This window comes from Magnolia sinica, chromosome 4 (assembly GCF_029962835.1).
Source record: "Magnolia sinica isolate HGM2019 chromosome 4, MsV1, whole genome shotgun sequence".
NCBI classification, from domain to species: Eukaryota; Viridiplantae; Streptophyta; class Magnoliopsida; order Magnoliales; family Magnoliaceae; genus Magnolia; species Magnolia sinica.
The window spans coordinates 5,493,544-5,509,304 of record NC_080576.1 but is presented as its reverse complement, the minus strand read 5'-3'; the positions used below and the strand labels follow the sequence as shown (position 1 = coordinate 5,509,304).

General features: G+C 41.0%; 2 protein-coding genes across 3 annotated transcripts; one reads left to right on the top strand and one right to left on the bottom strand.

The window, feature by feature from the left end:
* Positions 1–9,172: 9,172 nt before the first annotated feature.
* LOC131242243 (uncharacterized) lies at positions 9,173–10,678 on the top strand. The gene is made up of 4 exons (XM_058240763.1): positions 9,173–9,567; positions 9,674–9,792; positions 9,892–10,243; positions 10,350–10,678. The coding sequence occupies exons 1-4, from the start codon at positions 9,219–9,221 to the stop codon at positions 10,535–10,537; spliced, it is 1,008 nt and encodes a 335-aa protein (XP_058096746.1). The 5' UTR covers positions 9,173–9,218; the 3' UTR covers positions 10,538–10,678.
* A 1,032-nt stretch (positions 10,679–11,710) lies between these two features.
* Positions 11,711–15,230, bottom strand: LOC131242242 (uncharacterized). 2 transcript variants are annotated; one of them, XM_058240761.1, is made up of 5 exons: positions 15,090–15,230; positions 13,728–14,727; positions 12,836–12,889; positions 12,509–12,693; positions 11,711–12,153 (listed from the first exon to the last, which is right to left on the bottom strand). In XM_058240761.1, the coding sequence occupies exons 2-5, from the start codon at positions 14,632–14,634 to the stop codon at positions 12,064–12,066; spliced, it is 1,236 nt and encodes a 411-aa protein (XP_058096744.1). In that variant the 5' UTR covers positions 14,635–14,727; positions 15,090–15,230; the 3' UTR covers positions 11,711–12,063. The 2 variants fall into 2 exon arrangements, with proteins under 2 accessions (XP_058096744.1, XP_058096745.1); XM_058240762.1 differs by having other exon boundaries at positions 13,728–14,731; positions 15,090–15,177.
* Positions 15,231–15,761: the final 531 nt, after the last annotated feature.

The following is a 15,761-nucleotide window of genomic DNA, read 5'->3' as shown; positions in this document are numbered from 1 at the left end:
GTAGCCAGTTGAGACTCAGTTATTATTAGAGTTGATTAAAGCCGAGCCGAGCAACGAAGAGACGATGTAAACACAAATACCGTCCCGAAAATCTTGTGAAAGGATTCCCAGTTCCGAAGATCTCGGGATCAGGCAAAATCCATAAATAAATTACAACCAAATCAAATCTCTGAGATACACGGAAGAGAATCCCTGCATGACGGGACTCTCCCATTCCTATAAGAACAGAAAATCTCTACGGTAAAAGGTACGTAGAAAACTCTCTCAAAAAACCTTCCTACCTATTCTTGTCCCTGACTTTAGCATCAAAGGGTTCCCGGCTCTAGCCAGGGTCTCACGTGTCTTCTCCTTGTGCAGGTAGCAGATAGAGGAAGAGCGCACCAGTTTTTTCATCAACGGAGCTTATGCTCGAGTAGTGCTGTCTACAGTGCCATAATAGGACACTCCCCTCCAAACAGGAAATAGGCAGCGCCCCAAAATCGACTAACAAATTTCCATTAATCGAAGGCCTGCGTCCTAGTCATCTAGTCTAATCATCTAATTAGGCTAGATGACTAGGATGCGACGCCACACATCCTCCACTCAGCCTCACCTACGCGGGTAGAAGAGCACTATGTTTCAATCACGATCTACTGGAGATTGAAGTGACCACCGTTTCACGTGGTAGATCGACCTGTCGACATCTAACCTTTACTAATCAATCCCTCAGTGTTCTCTTCTAGTAAGAAACCGGGAACTTCCCCGTCAAGGGGCCCACATGGTTGATTTCACGGACCCTTCGTGGATGTGTCATACCCTCCAACAATCTCCCAAATGGGGATACCTTTAGCTGGTTACGATAATACGCGTTCACATTAACAATGCACATCTTATGTAAAAGAAAGTAAGATTGGTGGCTAAGATCTTCCAACCTAGGATATTTTTGAGTCATAGTGTATCCACAGTGGAACCAATCAGATCAACGGTCTGGATCACCAAACAATGGGCCCCACTTTGTACAGTTTCGCTCTAAACGGAAAACTTTCGTGTTTGGTGGTTTTCGATGACGAATTATGTTGATTTATAGGTTTGCTAAAGTACATCGCTAAGTATTACAATACCATACGTCGGGACTTTTGCTGGTGTCAGTTCCAATGATCCAAACCGTTTACATGACTGTACGGTGGATAGATGTGGAAAGCTATCAAAATTGAGAAATTTTGTTTCCTCGTTGTTCTGACAACTGCCATCCAAGGAGAGCCCTAAGACATAAACCGTTTGGATCATTTAAAATTTTAAATAAAATAAAATAAATAAATAATAACCTAAATCCAACTATGGATGAGCACGGCACTAAGATCCCATTATCTTCGCCATACAGTCCTAAACCAGGGTCGGGCCAACGTTGACCAGCCTCTTTTCTTCCTTTTGCTTTCGGTAGATAGTCCACACCAGACCCGTGACCCACCTTTCCAACTTGAGGGTGGAGCAATAAAATATAAGTATAAAGGATAATAATAATAATAATAATTAAAAAAAAAAAACACTAAGACCCCATTTGCTGATCACGACCCTTCATCTGGAAGGCCCCACAACAGATGGGCCTCTTTGCCAAGAACTCTCTTACTAATGCTGCTGATTGCCCGACAAAATAGTTTAAAGAACGCGCCAAAATTCAACTAATGTACGATGGTAGGTCACCTAATGTGGGACCATCTACATGGATGCAATCAACCCGTGATGGTGGGCCAGAAGGGGCAAGCATCCCGAGTAAAGCTGGAATAAGAACATGGGCCATTGGCAAAAAAAAAACAGGGAGACCGCATATGTGCTTGGCAGGTCAGGACCATTCATCTTGTGGGCCCTAACAAGAAGAGGCAAGTGTACTATATTAAACTGAATTTTCAGATGACCATTATGTTCTTGACCGTCCTTTTGACATGAGGGACAGATGGATGAGTCATCTGTACGGTCAATCATCCGCTATTGAGCACATTAGATGGATGGTCCAGAATATTTGTCCGTGCAGCAAGCGGGTCCTACCCAAACAGGCCATGCAATGGCCTGAAGCGACGAACCATGTCGGCCTTGAAAGCATACCCAACAAAGCTTCTTGGAGCCAAACTATGGTTCACCACACCATGAATCAATGTACTGACTGATCAGCACTCTACACCTTGCATTTCACCCTACGGTTGACAAGCCTAGAACGTTCATCTTTTGTGCCGCCACCACAGGAAGTTCATGCTAGAAGTACACTGAATCAGGGCCGTCCATTGCAGGACCCACGAGATGGACAATCCAGTTTCACAAATACAGCCATGTCTACGTCCTTGAGCGGCCATGAAGTACGTTGCAGGATAACGCCAACCACCATCTTACTAATGGCTCAAAGGTTGCCCTGACTATGGATGATAGGCCCTGGTCTGCTGGTCAGAACGCTCTATAGTCCATTCAATCATGGGCATCCGAATGGATAGTTATAGACAAAAAAATTCAGAGCTGCCCACATTCAATGGACAGATGCAATCAATTAGATGATTAGAATTGTCCAATCACTCTTATTTTCAGATCGAGGTGCATCTAGAAGGCCTACCAGAAGGGGAGCTCAATGTCACCAAACCATGAAACCATGTACAGAGATGTGATGGTAACCAGATCCATCACAGTTCACAATGCCTGACCAGAAATTTGTTATTCACAACTTTCAAAATGCATTGTACATAAATAGGAATGATCAGATTCATCTTACTAAAAAAGGGGAACATCATCATCTGAATATCTACTTCAGAAACATGTCATATTTAGGCACTTGGACAGCTTAACAAGCGGAGTCGCTCAAATTGGTTCATCCTATTGTAAGAATGGTTCAGAGTGGCATTTGGTACTGCAATCTGCATTCAGATGAAAATGCAAGTTGGGTAACTTCATTTCAAACTTACCAAGCATTTCAGGCGGCACTGAAAGCAGGAAAGGCAGATTGGTATGTTATCAGATTTTCTATTTTTATGCTCCAAAATAAAATTTTCATTCAGGAATGAACAATTTTGAGGAAATTGGCCTGGTTCGCGAGAGATACCTCCAACCGCACCCTTAAGTCTGTCGCAGCATCATCTCTGGAGATTAGACTATGGAATATGCATTTGGATGCAAATATCAATTTGAATTGCAGTTCAAATTGAATTAAATATCATGAAATTTCTTGATATTTTGGGCAGGGCAACCAAATGCAAAGTGAAGAACATTGAAATCAACAAATTGCAATGGAGCGAGTTGGACTTGAGGGGCCATTTCCATTATGGACACTATGAAACACCACTAATGCTTCAGATATTTCCTCATTGCCTAAATTGACCGACCCACCTCAAGTTCGTGTCGGACCGTCAAGGTCCTCGGGTTGGGTTCAGGTTGAAAAAAATGCTAAACCAATTTGAATTCGGGTTGGGTTCAGGTTGAGCAAATTCAGGTGAGGTTAGGTCAAGTTTGAAATAATCACACTTATTTGGGTCGGGTCAGGTTGGATAGAGAGGACATTGGGTTGAGTTTGGGTTGGACATCTCATGTTGGAATTCGGGTCAGGTTGGGAAGGGTTTGGGTCCTCTTGAGGTCGGGTTGAGTTGCACCCCTCAGGCAGGGGAAGGGACAAGTATAGAGGCTTTTCCCTGAGGTCTACCTTGTGTGGACCTTACCAAGTTTCCAACATAGAGCTGAAAGAAATTTTCCACCTTGGATAAGGATGTCAATGATTGGGCCACAAACCACCAGGTCTTCAGGCATGGCCCATCAGATGCCTAAACCCTTCTCGACGGATCTAGAAGTTTGGGTCAGACGCCAGGCTCAGGTCAAGCTACTTGGTCTGTCAGGTTGGGTAAGTTGAGCCATGCCCAAGCATTGATAACAATAGCATAATCCAGTCTGTCAACCTTCACTCCATTAGCAAAGGGAGTTAACCTTCACCGGCCTTCATTAGCCCTCATTGGTAATGTGCTCATTTAGCCGGGCTGCTCACCAGAATGGCAATAGCCCACTGCTGAAACCCAAGATTGATTTGGTCTGAACAATAAAGTAGCCTAAAATCTCAATTAATTGGATGGTGAATATAATGTTAGCCTAAATACAGGGCTAGAATATTGACCATTCATCATATGGACATTGCTTTTTTGTTTTTTGTTTTTGAGAAATAATGAGCAATTTCATTAAGAAGAAGAAAAAACAAAAGAGAGAAAAACCGCTGAGGGAGCAGCAAATCAAGCTCTCTCCGCACACAGATTACCAACAACAGTGAGAAAAGAAAAAACAGCCCAATCAGTGATGTAGAAGTGGACTTTAGCCACTATAGACCCCACCGAATTAGAGGTTCCTTTAAAGCATCTCTCGTTTCGCTCTTTCCACATTGCCCACCACACGGCTAGCAGGGCCAATCTCCAAATATCAGATTTTTGCTTACCGAACAAAACTCCATGCCACGCCTTTAAAAGCATACCCGTTGAATTTGGAGAGCACCAAGAAACGCCAAACCAGGAAAAGGCTGATGCCCAAATCTGATTTACATGGTTTAAAAAATGAATTTTATAGCCATCCGATAGGTGGCCATTCTAGTGGATGCCCTGGAGCAATGAACACATTCACTGACAAGGGTCTGGGAAAGGTTAGGGAAGGTTAACTCCTCCAATAAGATGGGCGTCAACAAAACCCTAATGCATATTAGGCATGCATGCATGTGTGCAGCCATCATTACATACCATTACCATATGTGTCCGTGCGTGCACTTAGAAATTGCATGACAGAATGGGCTTGGACTAGACAAACGCTTGTATATTTTGGCTTCAAGAGGAGCTCAAGCTTGGGCCTTGTATTTCAGTTCAGGCTAGGCTAGGGTTAATCCTGACCCAGCTCCGATCCACCCATTTGTTTGGAAATGCACTCTTAAAAGTTGAATTGTGTGATACTCGCAATAGATTGTTAATTGATTAATTAATTGTGTGGTTGTGATTGATTGTATTCTCATCATCAGGTGTGCATCAAATGAGTTATACTATAAAATATATTGCGGTATAATCAAGACCATGGATTGAAGTCCATTGTGGCCATTATATCAAGTCCTGTGCATGCAGCAAAAACCCATGACATTTGAGAGATAAGACTTTGACCTTCCCTATCCATGTGAATAGGGTTTAGAACCATGTGTGTTTGAGCTGACACCTGCGCAAAGTTCCCATGACAAATGACTTGCATCAAAGTATTGTTTAATTTTGTGTAATTTCAGCTGTCAACTCACATCAATACATGGGTATGTATAATCTCATATGGACCAGCATATTGAACAAACAAATCATGTGAAGAACACACCCAAGTTCCATGTAAGGAGCATACACTCACATGCGCCCCACCCATGCATGCTTAGAGCTGAGGGTCAGTCACATATCTCCGTTATCTACCTAGATACCTTTGACACATGTCATGATTCTTAATAGCCAGGATGACATACACTTGTGATTGAGTTAATTATGCAGAAATACGTAGTGTGTGAAGATCCAACAAGGAATCAACACCATACAATTTTGTTGCATATGTTACTTCACCATAGAAGACCACTTGAATTGCCCAGTTGGTCATGTGCTCGTGTAGCTATTTTGAGTCAAAAGGATTTTGATCCATTTATCATAGCCAGTCCTCTATGAAGGGGCTTGTTCTTAATATTGGTTTTTGTAGGAATCTAGTCAATGCCACCCCTAGGCTAAACCCATCTAAACCAACTTAGAGCCTTGACAAATGAGCTAAGAGGTGAGAGGTGTGGGACCCAACACAAATTTGGTCCGGAACACACACCCCTCAACTTTTCAAGGCCTTTTCTAGCTGGGGGAATCCCCTTTCAACTTCTCCCATATCTAACACCCAATCTTCAAGATCTTCCATTCCATTGCGCCAGCCTTTGAACTAGCTTTACAACGAACCAAAATTCGACCCAATCCAACTTTAACCGCAAGATACTATTGATCTACCAGAAAGTGAACTGAGATCGATTTGACTGCAACAGTTCAGAAACTGGCCCAACTTCCTGAGCTCATACCTTCCTAATCCCTAATAACTCCAACCTCAAATCAAGTCCATTACTTAATCCACCAAATCAAATTTCCATTGACCCCTAGTTCACCCAATTATGGCACCTCAGCGCAAAGTGCAGATTGAAAATCCAAGAGGTGTGCAAACTGATTTCCATGTAGGAAATAATTCAAAAATATGACCTTTATACTCTTGTGCAGAAATTTAAACCCTATACCTGTTTTTCTTTGACACTTAAACCCAATTATTACCGAAATACCCTTAGGAGTCTAAGTTTGACATTAACCCATCATTTATTTACAAAAATGTACCCTAACTATCTTGGCTAGTCAAATTTCACTTCTACCCCCTTCGAGCCATAAGATCTTCATAAGTGGCCAAATCATATTCTTTCAAAACCAAACTCCATATCATAATGTAGCATGCATAGTATTAGAAAGTCCTTTCAATACACTAATCCCTAGGCAATATTTAGGGTCTGTTTGGCTTTGCTGTATAAAGTTTTTTTTTTTTTTTTGTTTTCTTTTTTGTGATTGAGATTCTGAACATCACTTTTTTAGGATTTAAGTATGTTTGGTTAGCCACATAATTTATTAACTTCAGATAAACATTTTTCCAAATTTGCCATAATGCCTAGCCCCCCATTTCCTCCAATCGTTTCCACTTCTACAAACTTGCAAAAAACACTCATAAAATCGAAGATCTCTCTTGTTGGAAGGTTTGTTAATTGCACATGAGTGTACAGCTGTACACCTCTACACCAGTGTATCAAATAGCGTTCGTAGCATAGCGGTAGCGTAGCGTAGCGATTTTGCTACGAGCGCTGAAAATAGCGTTTTTCCCCTGTAGCGTGCGCTACAGGGCTCGTAGCGTACGCTACAGATATGTAGCGTGTAGCAGTGCAGGAAACAGTGGTGAACTCACACCACAAGCTACAATTAAGTTTTAAAAAAAAACAAAAAACCTAATTCTAAAGGGTTTCCGATCCCAAACCGCAGCAGCTGACGCAACTACTCTCCCTTCCGATCCATCTGGAGACCCAAAATCATCTCAGAGAGGCCATTCGACGCTGCTGCTCTCCCTTCCGATCCATTTGGAAACTCAAAATCGTCTCAGAGAGGCCATCCGACGCTGCTGCTCTCCCTTCCGATCCATTTGAAGACCTAAAATCGTCTCAGAGAGGCCATCCGACGTTGCTGCTCTCCCTTCCGATCCATTTGGAGACCTAAAATCGTCTCAGAGAGGCCATCCGACGCTGCTGCTCTCCTTTCTGATCCATTTGGAGACCCAAAATCGTTTCAGAGAGGCCATCCGACGCTGCCGACGCTGCTTCTCTCCCCACCCTTCAGTGCTTTGGTCAAAGGTTAGCTGCCAGGCGCAAACCAACCTCATCTTGAGACAAAAACAGGTACGCTCCTTCCTTTTTTTTGAATTTTTTTGATGTACATTGAAAATAACTTGGTATTTTCAATTTTTTCCTCATTTTTTTCCCTTTTAAAATACTAGTTACCGCCGGTTTATTGTCTTTATACCTTTTTTTTTTCTGTGGTATGGCCCACGTGGGCCCCACTGAGGTGCGTGAAGGGGTGGGATGTGCATTATTTTCTATGGTGTGGCCCACGTGGGGCCCACTGAGGTGTGTGAAGGGGTGGATTTGCATTATTTTCTATGGTGGGCCCACTGTGGTGTCCGTATGAGTGTAAGTGGTGTGTGTATGTTTATTTTTGTGACTCACTGATTTATCTGTGATGTTTTTTTTTTTTAGTCAAGTAGTGAACTAAAGAGAGAAGAAGGTTTGAAGAAAAAGAGAGAGAGAGATTTTGCATGGAAATATGTGGCTGATAATCCACTTGGACAATCTCATAGAAATTATGTGCTATGCAAATTTTGCGGTCAAAGATGTACGGGAGGCGCGACTCGCCTAAAGCATCATTTGGCCGGAACCCACAATGGGATAAAGCCGTGCCCAAAAGTGACGGAAGAAGCCAAGGAGGAGTGTAGAAAGGCTTTAAAGGAATATCATGATGGAAAAAATAAAAGAAATGAGGTGTTTCGAGATATTGGGAGAGGGGGAGCGACATATTTTTCTGGTTCTGGCTCTGGAAGTGATAGCGCTAGTGTGGGTAATGATGCTTTTATTGGCAACCAACTTGGTAGTGGATCTTCTGGTAATCAACCAATGAGAGCAAGGGGTCCTATGGATCAATTTGTTAGTAGTGAGCAACGTCAATCCACATTGAATTCAAGGTGGAAGAAGGAAGAAAGAAAAGAAGTATGCAGGGTGATTGGAAGATTTTTTTTTTGGAAATGCTTTGTCATTCAACCTATGTAATAGCCCATACTTTTCAGCAATGTGTGAGGCTATTGGCAAGTTTGGACTGGGATTGAAGCCACCAAACATGCATGAGATGAGAACATGGATACTAAAAGAGGAGGTTGCTAATACTGATAGTTTAATGAAAGCATACAAAGCTTCCTAGAAAACTTATGGATGTTCAATTATGTCTAATGGTTGGACGGATGGAAAGAATAGAAGCATCATTAATTTTTTGATTAATTCTCCGATCGGAACAATGTTTTACAAGTCTATTGATGCTTCAAATTCAATAAAAGATGGGAATTTGTTATTCGAATATCTTGATGAAATTGTGGAAGAAATTGGGGAAGAAAATGTGGTCCAGGTTATCACGGATAACCATTCAAGCTATGTGAGTGCTGGGAAGAAGTTGATGGATAAGAGGAAAAGGATATATTGGATTCCATGTGCTGCACATTGCATAGATCTGATGTTGGAGGATATTGGAAAAATGAAAATATATTCTGAAACGCTTGAAAAGGCAAGGACAGTGACGAAGTTTATTTATGGGCATGGAATTGTATTGAGCATGATGAGAAGCTTCACGAATAACCATGAGCTTCTACGGCCAGCAGTAACACGCTTTGCAACATCATACCTCACCCTTAGAAGTATTTACAAGCAAAAGAATGGTCTTATAGCCATGTTTGCATCGGAACAATGGTGCTCATGTTCATGGGCTAAAAAACCTGAAGGAATAAAGGTACGGGCTATTATAATGTTTGATCCGAAGTTTTGGCTTCATGTTGCCTTATGTGTTAAGAGCATCATGCCATTGGTAAGCGTTTTAAGAGAAGTAGATTCGGAAGAGAGGCCAGCAATGGGGTTCATTTATGAATTGATGGACTCAGCGAAGGAGAAAATTGCATTTAATTGCAATGATGTAAAAAAGAGATATGTTCCAATTTGGAACAAAATAGATGATAGATGGACTCCTCAGCTTCATCGTCCTCTACATGCAGCTGGGTACTATCTGAATCCTCAAATACGGTACTCAGATAAGTTCTCTACACACCCTGAGATAAAAAGGGAGTTGTTTGAGTGCATGGATAGGATGATCCCCCGTGAAGAGCATGCTGATGCTGATATTCAGTTGGATGAATATGACAAGAGAAGAGGGGATTTTGGCTCTCGCCTTGCACTCGAAACCATGACAAAGCGTTCCCCAGGTAATTTATAATTTTATATTTTGATATTTTCATTGTTATGTAAATTATATTTTTATAATTGGTGAAAATATTTAATTAATTTATAAATTACAACTAATTTATGTAGCTGATTGGTGGGAACGCTTTGGAGATAGAACTCCACAACTTACGAAGTTTGCAGTACGAGTTTTAAGCCTCACATGCAGTGCTTCTGGCTGTGAGAGAAATTGGAGTACTTTTGAGCAGGTGACATTTGTACCATTCAATATTCTAAATTGGCTAATTTTTATTTACTAGATTAGCAAGTCTTTGATAATTGACTGACATAGATCATCACATGATCAGATCCACACAAAGAAGAGAAATCGGCTAGAGCAACAAAAACTTAACTCTCTAATGTATGTGATGTATAATATGAAATTGAGAGAAAGAAGCATGAAGAGAAGGGCGGCAATGGATCCAATATTGGTGGACCACATTGAATCAGATGATGAATGGATTGCTGAGAAAGAAGGCCCTGTTCTCCCAACTGATCCATCGTGGCTCGAAGATCAAAATATGGCCTTTGATATTAGTGCCATTACAACTATTCCGGAGTCTGATGATCCAGTTGACAGCAATGCACCATCAACATCTAATATTTCTGAAGGAGATTGCCCCCCACCTTCCTCAAGGAAAAGGAAGGCAACTACTTTAAGTAAGTGTTTGTAGTTATAGACTAAGTTACATGAACATTTTTAACAAAGAAAGTAAAAGACCCATGAATCTCTTCTTTTTTTTCTTTTTTTTTTTTAAATGTGTAGGTGGTCCCATGGGAAGATTTCTTACTCCTATAAGAGAGGAAGGAGATATAAGAACGAGTGTTCATGGTGTGGATGATGTACATGCAGATGTAGATGCTGATGCTGATGATGAAAGGCCTAGACCTGGTGACGAAGTGAATGAGGATGACGACAACGACGATGACCTATTAGATATAGATGACCTTTAGAGTTTAGACACTAGAGTGTAGAGACTAATTATTGAGAATTTGAGATGTTGATTTTGAGGAATATGACATTTGTATTGTACTTAATGCTCTTAACTTTGGGATTTTTATTTTGAAGAATGTGACATTTATATATTTTGCTTTTTTTTTTTTATACTATTTAATATTTATCATATATATATATATATATTAAATTAAAAAATAGAAGTATCGTGTAGCTTACGCTACACGCTACGGAGGGTTGAATGCTACGCAACACGCTACCGCTATTTAAAACACTGCTCTACACATGTGCCATCATGGCATGTAGGTCCGAGATCAAATCTATCCACCAATTGGTCCAACCATGCTTTCCCTAAAATTCACGTAGTCAACTTAGAAGGCCAGCCCAACATTGAAAATAGGTGGATGGATTAGAAAACTTCAGCCTAGTGTTTTAGAACCATACATTTGTTTTGCAAACTGCGACCCACCTAACCAGTGGATCAACCTAATTCTTGGGTCAGGTCATCAATATAGTGGTGCCTTTCTAATGGATGGATTGGATCTCGGACCTGCATTCTATGATGGCAAACGTGCAGCGTATACATAAGTCGTATTGCCCATGTGCATGGGCTTAACAAATCTCATCTCTGGAAAAGCTAGACAGACCCAACTTTCCCATAACCCCCACCTGCAACACTGTCAGGCTTACCACAATGACCGTGTGACATTCACTCCGTCCATTCATTTCACCATATCATGTTAGGGTATGACTCCAAAAATTAGGTAGATCCAAGACATAAGTGGGCCACGCCACGCCAAAGGAAACAGTGGGGGGGTTCAATGTTCACCACTGAAACCTTCACGGGGAAACTGTTTTTCTTATGCATGTTTGCCAAACATGCACTTTTTCACATAAGCAATTAGAATTGGCTCTTGAGAATCAATTCCGCAGCTACTGGAAGCAACACCGAACAGGCCTTAAAGGCATTCAATATCAGGTCAATGATGTCAAAAGTAAAGTATCAGGAATGCATTGCAACAAGTTCATGCACCAATATAATAAATTTGAACAATGTTTTTTAATCTAGGTGTTTAGGAATCATGCCATTTACAAAATGGAAATGAACACACGCTGGATCCTAAACTAAATTGACATTAAATTACATGAAACGAATACATCAGTTGATATGATGAAGGAAACTCTGACAGAAAAGACTATAGTTAACTGAAACCAATTAACAAAACAAAATATTGGAATTCATCCTACCCATTGGAGGTTCAGTTAAGAGCATTTCTTAACTTCGTAGCATTCACTGGGAGTGGAGCACAATGCAGTTTCAAGAGATCTTTAGATGTTTGAATCAATACACAACAGCAAATACTAAATAAATGAAATGGATGTTTTACTGATACAAGCACCATGTGATTGAATTAAGAAGAAATCCTAATCAAAGACGCTAAAAGCAGCCCTAGTATCTTGTTTCCAACTAACTAAACTTAGAGAACAACCAACTTACATGTGATCCAGAATCATTAGAAGCATCTTAAGGTTTATCTGAATGCACCTTTTCAGCGATATCGAGTTCCTTCCCACATTGCTCTCTCAGTTCCTTTAACTTGAAGAGATTCGATTGCTGCCATGGAGAAGAGGAGAACAATTGGTGGTTTGCACAACATATAAGAAAATTGAAGTTCAGATACATTGAGTTGAACAATGGGCAAAAATCAAGATAGAACCGAACTAATTTCATTAAGCATACAATGACTATATCAAGAAAATTGAACGGTTCAAGAATAGCAAAAGTCCAAAAGTCCACCAAAATATTTTTACCATCTCTGTGTGGTGTTTGACTTATGAGACAAATGAAAAGTTCGAACTTCAGTGTGTGTGTGTGTGTGTGTGTGTGTGTGTGTGTGTGTGTGAGAGAGAGAGAGAGCACGTGCAAAGAGCAAACCACACAAGAGGGGATGGAAAACGGAGTTACTCACTTGCTGGGTGATTTCACGCACAAGGACGTCATCAGTATGAATGAAGAGTGACTTCCATTGATTCATGAGATTAAATTCCAGTTTTGTAGATTTGTTGAAGCTCTCTCGAGCAACTCTTTGAATATCATCATGATTATAGTTTCTTGCTAACAAGAGTTTTACTTCTTTCCTGCTCTTGTTCAATGCTGCAGAAAGCAAAGCACATAAATAAGTGAAAAAGAAAATGCCGCAATTCAAGGTTAGCCTTTGACTTAATTACTTATACTGAAGAGAAAGTTGATAGAAGTGTACATGCCAGGAATATGTATCATGTATGCACATGCTTACCAGCCAACCGCCCTTTGGTGTCCTGGTAGTGGAGATCCGACCACAGATAAGCAGCTGGTTAAACCAACACAAAGTGCCCACATCATTTCAATTGCATTATGAGATGAGAAAAACTTTGATAGTCTGCAGTGTGATGGATGATACACAGGCACTTAGAAATTACTTAGATATTGCACATGTGGCATACAGGTAGTTAAATTAAACTACACAACTTATGGTATCCACTGTGGATGTCTCATGGTCCAAAAATTAAGCTTTACTGATTATCTGACTAGGGGATTGGTGGACATTTTTTGGACAGTTAAAAATGAAAATTTTAAAATATCCAAAGGTACTATTTCCATAAACGAGTGTCCATGAATCAGAGGTTAGGATTGTTCCACCAATATTATCTTTGGATTGTGACTTGGCGACAGTGGGCTGCAAAATCTAGTCGGTTTTATTTGAGTTCATATATGTGATGTGCACGATTTCTGAGTGCCTGTGTATCAAACATCAAATGCAGCTGAGTATCATATAAGTCCTCTTACAAGATTAAGGAACTGTGTTTTGAGAATTGAACTGCAATCTTCATATGCATGGCTTACTAAACCCAAATGAGTGTCTAAGCATTTGGACATGACACAATTTACCATTGGACAAGACAACTGTCCATCTGGGTGGATCTTTTTCTGGAAACTGCATCATGAAACTGTGCTTTCTCCCCAAGATAGCATCTGGATAACTTCAACTCGAGCATGAAGTTACCCAGGTGAGATTTGCAAAGAGCACATCCAAGCCCAGCATGAAAATAAGGAACACCAAACACCCAAACAGGTCCCAAGGGATCAATACATGACATAGAAAGATTTAGAAAGCTAATCAAAACCTTTGAGATAGTATCAAGATATACCTTTCATACAAAAAGAACATGAGCAAGCTTTCTCCGAGCCTAAGCTGTCATTAGTATTAAGCACGTCATCACTGCTACATCTCACATCCATTTTTACATTAGAAGCTTTAGAAACGGATGACCCGATTACACTCGATTTGTTCAGGGATTCTTGACTCAGAACAGCATCAGTGCCCATTGAGTTTACTCGTGAATCCACACACTCATAACTGCCACCACTTGAGGCCAAAAACTGCACATCCCCTACAACATATTTTCCCTTCTCATTCTTTCCGAAAGCATGTCTTACAAGTGCTTCCTTCACATCATCGATTCCAATGGCATTTCCTGTAGTATCAGCATCAACCATCACACTGTCATCCTGGGATTCTTGTTCCGGTGCAGTTGAGGATTCCATAGCTTTATCACATTGTGCGGGAACAGAAATGCTTGAAGTGCAGCTATCTCTCGACCCTTCACCCTCCGTAATTCCATGCATCAAGGTATCACCTCTCCTCAACTGCAAATCAATGTTCGATGAACTCGGAAACTCCTTAATCCCATCCAATACTATGGTGTCTTGGGTGGACTCAACACCGATGTCAGAGTTCACAGAATGACAGGCACGCTTCACCTTCGAGAAAGGCAAGCATCTGTCAATACCATCTGCCACCTTTTCAGATACCATCAACGCACTGCCCGCATTCTCTTTCCCTTTATCCAAATTCTCTACGCCACAAGAAACATGGCGCAAAAAATCATCTTTTTCAGCTTTCCCATCCCCATTTTTCAAACACCCATTTCCATTACCAAGAACGAAATTGCCCAGATTCAATGGGAATCCCCTCTTCCCATTTTGATTCGTTACATCACCCAACACGCTACGGGGCTTGAAAAGCCCACCGCAAGAATCATCTCCATTCATCATCCCACAGCTTTCTTGTTCCAAATTATCAGGTTTTTCCGATTTTACGAATTCCCAATCACATTCCAATCAAAACCCGGATTATCTTCGACATGCCTAACTTCAAGGAAACCCAATTCATCAGACAACAAAAATAGAAAGAAAATCAAATTAAAAAAAAATAAATCGAATCTTTGGTGTCGTGTGGAACTACACATTGACGATCAGTGACCCAAACGAAAAAAAAAAAATCGATCGGATTTATTTCCGATTTGTTCTGATTGTGATCCAAACTGATTACATAACAGAATCATCATGATGTCAGGAATTAGGAAAGAAAAGCATTGGCTTTCAGGGATTATTAAAGAAAACCATTATAAAAAGAGAGATTGAAAACCATGAACTGATGGAAGAAAAAGAACAGAAATGCATTCCAAGAGAGGAAAGATGGAAAAATGTTAGGGCTTTGGATTACTAACCTTCTCTTATTTTCAGATCTACGGAGAGAGAGAGAGAGAGAGAGAGATTTTTGGGGCCTGTTTCGGAGGGAAAGGACTTTGAAATGCGGCTAAAGTAAGCGGGAGCGGATTCGGTGAGGACCGGGGCCACACCAAACGGAAGCGGGCTGCGTCACGTTCTGCCCTTCCTTGGATGGACTCGGACTAGGCAGGAGCTACGTGGAACCACCGTGATGCATGTGTTTTATCTACGCCGTTCATCCATTTCTCCGTATCACTTTACAGAATTAACCCAAAATGAGTAAGATCTAAGGCTCAAGTGGACGACACCATGGGAAGCAGCGGTCATAATGGCACCCGCAGTTGAAACCTTCCACCGGAACCTTCGGTGGATCCCTGACTGCGGGGCCCACTTTGATGTAAGTTCCTTACATCCACGCCGTCCATCCATTTTGAAAGCTCATTTTAGAGCAATGGCCTAAAAAATGAATTAGATCAGGTGGATCACACCACAATAAATAATCATGATTGAATACCCACCGTTAAAAACTTCCTGAGGGCAGCTAGAATGTTAATTTTCCATCTAACCTGTTCATGAGGTCACAAAGACCTGGATGAAGGGACCACAGAAATATCACCTTGCTCCGAAACTCTTCTGGCCCACAAGAAATTTTTAATGGTCGATCGCCTTTG

Excerpts from the sequence above, each read along its gene's own strand:
- LOC131242243 (XM_058240763.1), top strand. The coding sequence starts at position 9,219 with ATGGGGTTCATTTATGAATTGATGGACTCAGCGAAGGAGAAAATTGCA. Across the intron at positions 9,568-9,673 it reads CATGACAAAGCGTTCCCCAG|CTGATTGGTGGGAACGCTTT; the intron begins GTAATTTATAAT and ends TAATTTATGTAG. Across the intron at positions 10,244-10,349 it reads AAGGAAGGCAACTACTTTAA|GTGGTCCCATGGGAAGATTT; the intron begins GTAAGTGTTTGT and ends TTAAATGTGTAG.
- LOC131242242 (XM_058240761.1), bottom strand. The coding sequence starts at position 14,634 with ATGATGAATGGAGATGATTCTTGCGGTGGGCTTTTCAAGCCCCGTAGC. Across the intron at positions 12,890-13,727 it reads ATGTTCTTTTTGTATGAAAG|CTGCTTATCTGTGGTCGGAT; the intron begins GTATATCTTGAT and ends TGGTTTAACCAG. Across the intron at positions 12,154-12,508 it reads TGCGTGAAATCACCCAGCAA|CAATCGAATCTCTTCAAGTT; the intron begins GTGAGTAACTCC and ends TCTCCATGGCAG.